Source organism: Salvelinus sp. IW2-2015, linkage group LG15 (assembly GCF_002910315.2).
Source record: "Salvelinus sp. IW2-2015 linkage group LG15, ASM291031v2, whole genome shotgun sequence".
In the NCBI taxonomy this organism is placed as follows: domain Eukaryota; kingdom Metazoa; phylum Chordata; class Actinopteri; order Salmoniformes; family Salmonidae; genus Salvelinus; species Salvelinus sp. IW2-2015.
Window position 1 is genome coordinate 64,694,108 of NC_036855.1, and position 9,579 is coordinate 64,703,686.

The window sequence follows — 9,579 nt, forward strand, 5'->3', positions numbered from 1 at the left end:
ATTACTTCAGTATGCCAATAGTGCATATGACATGTAGATGAACATTAGTAGAAAGTCAAAACAATAATCTTCTGGACATTGATTAAAGAGTGGGCCTATATCAACAATTTATAGGGTGAATTTAAACGGAAAGTTAATTTCAGCAATCAGTAAATGTGTTATGCTACAGCTTGTCCTTGATGAAAGAGAGGGTGAGAGGAGAATAAGAAACAATCAGTCAAACGATTTCCTCTAAATTGGTTCTGCTCTTTACATAGAAAATTGACCTCTTCCCCCACATATGTATTTCCTAAATCAAATTAAATCAATACACTAATGTGTAGGGAGGAGAAGATGAGAGAAAGACGCATGTGGAATTAGAGAAATTATTCTGGTTGAGAGTTCGCTCGTCAGGAGGACCCGTGTGGCTCAGTTGGTAGAGCATGGCGCTTGCAACGCCAGGGTTGTGGGTTCAATTCCCACGGGGGGACCAGGATGAATATGTATGAACTTTCCAATTTGTAAGTCGCTCTGGATAAGAGCGTCTGCTAAAATGACTTAAATGAGGACGACAGAGGTATTTTCAGCTGTGTCTTAAATGTTTCCTTTTCGTCAAAGTCAGTTTCTTAAAAACAGGAATACAGGAATGTAATTCCGCTGGGGATTAGTGAGAGGAATCGCGCTCATCACGGCGCATGTCTATAAACCCGTCCAGAATCGCTAGAGGGGGTCTGATTCAGTGCGCAACAGTTGGGACAGGACTCTGGCGCACTACAGTACTGCGAGGAAGTTTTGAGTGCAGTAATTAATGTACATCGTCTCACGTGTTTGACCTTTGAGTATAATTATGATTTCTGTTAGCTTTAAATCAGTACATGTGCGACATTGATAAATTAAAACATATAGCTGTTTTGCAGAAGTGCAGCGTCTTCGTTCTCGAGGCATCAAGAAAATATAAACAAGGCTGTCACGGAGCTCGCCATGGACATGGGTCAGCTTTGCGCTGCAACACTCTTACCATTTGGTGCCATCTGCGTTGTTTTTATTTGGGATTGTGGTGCCAGTTCTTTAATAAAAACAAGATTTGCAGTGCTCACTTCAGGGTAAGTTGGTAGTCCGCGCATTTGTGAGGGAACGTTGTACATATCAGTCTGTTATTTCCTATCAGAAAAAGAAATAAAATATACACTTGATCAAAGTTTAAGAAAAGTGCATGTAAATTCAAATGAAGGATTGGTAGGGAATTAATAAAACTGTCCGGCAACTTGCTATCCGGTTGGACATGGTGATGAATGTGCTATTTAGACCGAAAAGTAGCTGAATTTAATATGTATGTGTGATGTGTGAAAGACAATAAAAACAATGCTTTGCTTGTGAAAAACGTCGACAATCAGTCAAAGAAAGACCACCACGTTGCTCCAATCATCATGCCTACCTACCCAATGATCCGTGCGTCCGCAAGTAAAAGGCGGTTGTGATGTGATTGGAATATTGAATGAGATCACGCAAATACAGAGGAGTAGTTGTCGGAATCACTCAGTTGCATGCCATCTGTAAATTCGGCCCATAACGTGACATAGGTTATTAAGGTGCACATAGAGAGGTCTGGACCAGGGAGAGGGAGTTCATAGCCTACATACAATAGTTTGAATGAAGTGGGCAAAGTACAGACCAGAAGAACTTTGAAGCATCTAATTTTTGTCAGAAATGATCATTGAATTCCGTGCTATTACCTCTTAGTTCAGCATTCCAGTTGTAAACCATTTCATGATATTATTATTTCAGTTTATTTTTCCAAGAAAATGATAGACATCTGTATTTTCAAACGAGTTATTGTGTTTCTTAATCCTGGTCCTGGGGACCCAGAGGGGGTGCACATTTTTGTTTTTGCAAATCATCCAAAGCATTATGATAAATGCACCTCTTTGCAGGGTTATTAAACAAACGTTTTTCTTACAAAGAATGCAATCATGTGCTGGCCACTGCATGGCACAATCAATTTTCTTTATAACTTTCATTTTGAAATATTCTTACTGCTTCACATACAATAGTTGCTGCCATAGAATTGTGATTATGTATTGTAGCATGATGTACTACAGTAGCCATAATGCTTGGGAACTGCTTTCAAAGGGAATTATGAAATAACTGCCATAGAATTGTGATTATGTATTGTAGCATGATGTACTACAGTAGCCATAATGCTTGGGAACTCTGGCTGCTTTCAAAGGGAATTATGAAATAACTGCCATTTAATTGAGTGACTTTCTCTTTAATACCACTCCTATTACTATAGTAACAACATTGTTACCAATACACTTATCTCTCTTGTCTCCTTTCTCGTGGCTTTGTAAAGGGAGGAGTGTCCGGAAAACAAGGTAGTGACAGTGGAGTACCCCTGTATTACAGCAAGGGGCACGGATGGCACCTGTCTCAGGTAAGAGTGTCCCATCCTTTAAATAGAAAATGAGAGCCGCACACTCCAGGACAGGCTTTCCAAAACATGGTCCTCTGGACCCCAAGGGGTGCACATTTTGGTTTTAGCCTCAGCACTACACAGCTGATTCAAATAATCAACTAATCATCAAGCTTTGATCATTTGAATCAGCTGTGGAGTGCTATGGCAAAAACCAAAACGTGCACCCCTTGGGGTTCCCAGGACCACGTTTGGGGAACGCTGCTCTAGGAGCTCAGATGCAATAATTTAATAGCAACGTTTCGGAAGCCAAGCTGTCTTCATCAGGGTTTAATGACAAACACTGCGGGTCACTAATTGATATAGTTTCAAAGAACACACACAGGTGTCTGTAATGATGGCCGGGTGTGGCATGATTTCATTGGTCAATTTTGAAATATCAATAAAACATATAAAAAAGCATGAATGGATAACATACGATCATAGATACAATTAGGCTACATCATATAGGCCTACAAACACTTTATTTACAATGGATAACAAAAACACAATCACAGGAATGGCTTCAGATCAAACTCTATGTTGAGACTGAAGGGAGCGAGGGCCTTTAAATGAAAGATCCAGATGGCCCCTCATTTTAACAATACATTGTCAAGGTCACCCACTCTCCTAGGGAGGGCGATGTGTTCGATGCCGATATAGTGAAGAGACGAAATAGGGTGGTTCGTTCCCAAAAAAAATCCCATCTACCATACGGAATGTAGACACAACAACACACACACACACACACACACACACACACACACACTCACACTCACACTCACACTCACACTCACACTCACACTCACTCACTGGTCAGAACATGTGGTCAGGTTAAGTTTTCATATACCAAATAAAAATCTAAAGTTCAATGTGTTTCCATCACATTTTCAACTTTACCCATTGTTTTGTCACAAACTGTTGCGTTAAATAGCAAATGTGCATACTCTGGTCTTGGCACATACGCTCTAGCCAACAGCTCGCAGATACAGTGCAGCTAGGCTGTGCGGGTACTGGGTAGCTTAGTCTACATAATGAGATTGTTATTGATGAGAGGAGGAATTTTTGTTGTCAAACGACAGTCAATCAAAGATCATAATGTCACCAGAATAAGACCATCAATATTTATTGGAAAGGAGCATCAAGCTCATCACAGTGGACTTTCATCAACCTGTGAAGTTCATCAAAACTTATTTCCTCTGTAGCCTAATAAACTACATGGACCACACACCATATCATCATGTGACTCCAAGTTTACTTCGATATGATGGTTATTATATCAGTATTTGCACAAGGCGTTTCCACCTCCATTTCTCGCATAATACATTTTACAGACACAAAAAGATCCCAACATGTCGAATGAACAAATTATCTGTCGGCATTTATAAAATTGTACCAAAACTTKATGTTTCCACTTCCTGAGATTTTTTTCTATACGGTATGACTTTACTCACATAGAAACTGTGGATGACAATGTGGTTACTGTTAATGTTTCTCTAGTTTGCTTCCAGACATATCTACCGAATTTGTCAAAACGGCTTTGGGCTGCATTGGCATCAGTGAAATGTTCTTGCTGGTGAACATGATATGATCATTTCTGTCTTGAATCACTTATGAACATGACAGTTTTTTCTAAATGTCCCATCCATCTTGTCATGTCTGGGCCTGAGTGGGGATACTCTGAAGTGAACTGTTGTGACTTCAGGCGCCGACAGAGATGGCCACCTCGCTTCGCGTTCCTAGGAAACTATGCAGTATTTTGCTTTTTTATGTGTTATTTCTTACATTGTTACCCCAGGTAATCTTAGGTTTTATTACATACAGTCGGGAGGAACTATTGGATATAAGAGCAACGTCAACTCACCATCATTACGACCAGGAATACGACTTTCCCGAAGCGGATCCTCTGTTTTGCCCACCACCCTGGACAATGGACCGGATCCCAGCCGGCGAACCAAAACAACGACGCCGTAGAAGGGGCAGACGGAGCGGTCTTCTGGTCAGGCTCCGTAGACGGGCACATCGTGCACCGCTCCCGAGCATACTACTCGCCAATGTCCAGTCTCTTGACAACAAGGTAGACGAAATCCGAGCAAGGGTTGCATTCCAGAGAGACATCAGAGCCTATAACGTTCTTTGTTTCACGGAAACATGGCTCACTCGAGACACGCTATCGGAGTCGGTACAGCCAGCTGGTTTCTTCACGCATCGCGCCGACAGCAACACACATCTTTCTGGGAAGAAGAAGGGCGGGGGTGTATGCCTTATGATTAACGAGACGTGGTGTGATCATAACAACATACAGGAACTCAAGTCCTTCTGTTCACCTGACTTAGAATTCCTCACAATCAAATGCCAACCGCATTATCTACCAAGATAATTCTCTTCGATCATAATCACAGTCGTGTATATTCCCCCCCAAGCAGACACATCGACGGCCCTGAAAGAACTTCATTTGACTCTATGTAAACTGGAAACCACATATCCTGAGGCWGCATTTATTGTAGCTGGGGATTTTAATAAGGCTAATCTGAAAACAAGGCTCCCTAAATTCTATCAGCATATCGATTGCGCAACCAGGGCTGGCAAAACCCTAGATCATTGTTATTCTAACTTCCGCGACGCATATAAGGCCCTCCCCCGCCCTCCTTTCGGAAAAGCTGACCACTACTCCATTTTGTTGCTCCCAGCCTATAGACAGAAACTAAAACAGGCAGCTCCCGCGCTCAGGTCTGTCCAACGCTGGTCCGACCAATCGGATTCCACGCTTCAAGATTGCTTCGATCACGTGGACTGGGATATGTTCCGCACTGCGTCGAACTACAACATTGATGAATACGCTGATTTGGTGAGCGGGTTTATTAGCAAGTGCATCGGCGATGTCGTACCCACAGCGTCTATTAAAACATTCCCAAACCAGAAACCGTGGATTGATGGCAGCATTCGCGCAAAACTGAGCGCGAACCACTGCTTTTAATCAGGGCAAGGTGACCGGAAACATGACCGAATACAAACAGTGTAGCTATTCCCTCCGCAAGGCAATCAAAGAAGCTAAGCGTCAGTAGAGAGACAAAGTAGAGTCGCAATTCAACGGCTCAGACACGAGAGGTATGTGGCAGGGTCTACAGTCAATCACAGACTATAAAAGGAAAACCAGCCCCGTCGCAGACCAGGATGTCTTGCTCCCAGACAGACTAAACAATTTCTTTGCTCGCTTTGAGGACAATACAGTGCCACTGACCCGGCCCACTACCAAAACCTGTGGGCTCTCCTTCACTGCAGCCGACGTGAGTAAAACATTTAAACGTGTCAACCCTCGCAAGGCTGCAGGCCCAGGCGGCATCCCCAGCCACGTCCTCAGAGCATGCGCAGACCAGCTGGCTAGTGTGTTTACGGACATATTCAATCAATCCTTATCCCAGTCTGCTGTTCCCACATGCTTCAAGAGGGCCACCATTGTTCCTGTTCCCAAGAAAGCTAAGGTAACTGAGCTAAATGACTACCGCCCCGTAGCACTCACTTCCGTCATCATGAAGTGCTTTGAGAGACTAGTCAAGGACCATATCACCTCCACACTACCTGACACCCTAGACCCACTCCAATTTGCTTACCGCCCCAATAGGTCCACAGACGNCACACACACACACACACGAGAAACCCCCAGTCTGCAGATCTGGTTTAAGTCCGAAGCATATGATCTGTGTACTGTCAAGGTTATACCACAGCAATAGAAGTTGTCTCATTTGATTTTTGGCTCCAGACGAGATGTGTGTGGTGGTGATGGAGTTTTAGCTAGTTTTCTAGTTTTTCCTGCCATGTCTCCCAGGCAAGCGTGGTAAGGACTGCCACAGGCTGCAAATTATCCTTTAGATGATGGCCATGCATGAAAATTATTCTGTCTGTCTGCCTAACCGTGCAAGCAGAGTGAGTTAACCATATAGCTCAGTGTGTCCTGGCAGTCTGCAGGCTTTCCCATGTCTCTGAGGTTGAGGTTAGCACAATTACACTGGGTTGTTATGGTGTCGGGCAGCAAACCCACACAGCCACTGAGACACATTTTTCTTCCCCTCCACGGTGGTTCCCCCCCCCCAACACACACACACACACAGTTGACAGTGCATGTCAGAGCAAAAAACCAAGCCATGAGGTCGAAGGATTGTCGAAGGATGCACAGATCTGGGGAAGGGTACCAAAACATTTCTGCAGGTTTGGAGGTCCCCAAGAACACAGTGGCCTCCATCATTCTTAAATGGAAGTTTGGAACCACCAAGACTCCTTCCTAGAGCTGGCCGCCCGGCCAAACTGAGCAATTGGGGGAAAAGGGCCTTGGACAGGGAGGTTACCAAAACCTGATGGGGACTCGGACAGAGCTCCAGAGTTTCTCTGTGGAGATGGGAGAACCTTCCAGAAGGACAAACATCTCTGCAGCACTCCACCAATCAGGCCTTTATGGTAGAGTGGCTAGATGGAATTTTTGTTGTTGTTGTCAAACGACAGTCAAGCATAGATCATCATGTCACCAGAATAAGACACTCAATATTTATTGGAAAGGAGCATCAAGCTCATCACAGTGCACTTTCATCAACCTGTGAAGTTCATCATAACTTATTTTATCTGTAGCCTAATAAACTGCATGGTTTTCCAAGTCGTAGTGGGAGGACCACACACCATATCATCACGTGACTCCAAGTTTACTTCGACATGATGGTTATTATATCAGTATTTGCACAAGGCGTTTCCACCTCCATTTGTCGCATAATACATTTTACAGACACAAACAGATCCCAACATGTCGAACGAACAAATTATCTGTCTGCATTTATAAAATTGTACCGAAATTCCGGTTTCCACTTCCTGTGATTTTTTTTCTATACGGTATGACTTTACTCGCATAAAAACTGTGGATGATAACGTGGTTACTGTTCATGTTTGTCTAGTTTGCTTCCAGACATATCTACCGGCTTAGTCAAAACGGCTTTGGGCTGCATTGGCATCAGTGAAATGTTCTTGCTGGGGTCCATGATATGATAATTTCTCTCTTGACTCACTTATGAACATGACATTTTTTCTAAATGTACCATCCATCTTGTCATGTCTGGGCCTGAGTGGGGAAACTCTGAAGTAAACTGTTGTGAACTCAGTGTCTCACTGGGCCTGCCTGCCACACACTCATCAAACTTCTCAAAGAAATCACAAGAATTTACATAATATTCAGTTCATTTCTGCCCGACCACTAGATTTCCTCTGCAAACCCCAGTTAAACCCAGCTGTCTTAACTCATTATACAGGGTTGACTCTGTACCCATTCATATGCCTCTGTGACCGGGGTTCCATCAGAAATGCTATGTCTGAGCATCCCCTTTCCCCTGTGTGTCAACCACTTGGCTTTCAAGTGGTATGTGTTCATTAGGAAGACAGATTCCGCTCCATGCCTGGTCACAATCTGCCCGTCCACACGACACAGCTTTTCTCTTTTAACTGTGACTCTGCCTTCGTTTGGAAGGCTGAAACCTTGACAGGCCCCAGTGTAGCCCAGAGTTTCCCAAACTGTTTTTGTACCAGGGGCTGTACCAAGGAGTAGTAGTACCTTGGATAACCCCTTAGAACTTGAATTTAATTCGGATGTCAGCCAACCATCTAATGACTGGTCACAAGCATCTCAGGGAATGAAGGTTGAGAAACCCAGGGCTAGTGTATGTGTTACGGGCCCAGGCCTCCTCACACAGGACTCCCTCCTCAGGGATGGGGGGCGATGGGGGCTGATAATGATGCCAGGGAGAGGGTTTCGGGTGTCATTGTCCCTCAGAGAGATGTGTAGAGTTTCAGCCATTAAACCCTGAGATAACTGAGCAGGGAGATGCAGAGTCTGGCTGGGACCTCCAGGCCAGGGTGAACAACACTCAGGCTACTCACACTGGCTGCATTCCCCTCGTCTCCTCTCCTTTCCTCTTTCTCTGAGTGCAATGTGTGTGTCCTCCCTGGTGTTAAAGAGTACATAGTGAGTGATAATGTGTGTGTCCTCCCTGGTGTTAAAGAGTACATAGTGAGTGATAATGTGTGTGTCCTCCCTGGTGTAAAAGAGTACATAGTGAGTGATAATGTGTGTGTCCTCCCTGGTGTTAAAGAGTACGTAGTGAGTGATAATGTGTGTGTCAGTTGAGTTTGCGTGTATGCATGTGTCCTAGTTTCTGGCAGCTGATAGTGCAGGCGATGCCTGGAGCGCATGCAGGCCCAGAGCGTATGTACTACGTAGCTACTACCTCCTGAGTGTTACGCTCCCTCTCATCTCGCTCTCTTTATTTGTTTCCTTGTGGATTTACTGCTTTAGACTTGGCTCTCACCTCTGTAGTGTTCTCTCTGTGGGCTCCGTACTCCCTCCCTCACCGCTCTGCTCCCCCTACATGTCGTCAGGCCGCGGTGGGGCCGGCTGTAAACAAGTCTGTGACACGCATGGCAGGGGGAACAGGAGGAGAGAAGGAAGAGAGTGAAGGAGGGGAGAAGGTGGGGAAAACGTTAAGATTAGTTTTTATCCAAATGAAATAAACCTGGATTCTGGCAATGCCGTGTGTTCACTTCGGCAGGGGGCTTGCCTGGAAAACCACGTCAAGGTCTATAAAAAGGACCAGGAAGGGGAAATCACAGGAGGGAGGGAAGCTCTATAGGCCAGACCTCTGGCTTTTATGAACCTCTGTATTCTGCTGCAATTGGTGCCCCGTAGTCCAGTTGATGTGGTGGAACCCCGGTAGAGTCAAAGCCAGTAGTGTTGGAGCTAAAGCTGTTGAAGTGTAATGAGGGATTCAACACCAGAACAGTACCATCTCTCTCTCTCCCTCTCTCTCTCTCAACATCGTTGTAGTACACGTGGCTTCCTGCTGTAAGGTCTGGAAACCATCCTATCCCACGGCCCCTGAGCTCACCATGGAAGAATAAAGAGGGAGGCAGCACAGGAGCGAGGGAGGAGAAAGGAGAGCAAGAAAGGAGAGAGGGGGGCGGAGAGAATCAGAACATACTGAACCAAGCTCTCACAGTCCCGTCTCTCTTTTGTGCTCTGGTTTTATCATGAAAGCAGGTGGGAGGAAGCAGGCCTGCAATGTCCTCAAAGTGTGTGTGTGTGTGTGTGTGTGTGTGTGTGTGTGTGTGTGTGTGTG

At 44.8% G+C, this 9,579-nt stretch overlaps 1 protein-coding gene across 1 annotated transcript in view; it reads left to right on the forward strand.

Moving 5' to 3' along the window:
• Positions 1-729: 729 nt before the first annotated feature.
• Positions 730-9,579, forward strand: part of LOC111973754 (collagen and calcium-binding EGF domain-containing protein 1) — a 21,020-nt gene continuing 12,170 nt past the window's right edge. Inside the window, exons 1-2 of the mRNA XM_024001142.2 lie at positions 730-1,082; positions 2,333-2,413. Of these exons, the coding sequence (XP_023856910.1) occupies positions 961-1,082; positions 2,333-2,413 (203 nt within the window). The 5' untranslated portion in view covers positions 730-960. The remainder of the gene's footprint in view (positions 1,083-2,332; positions 2,414-9,579) is intronic.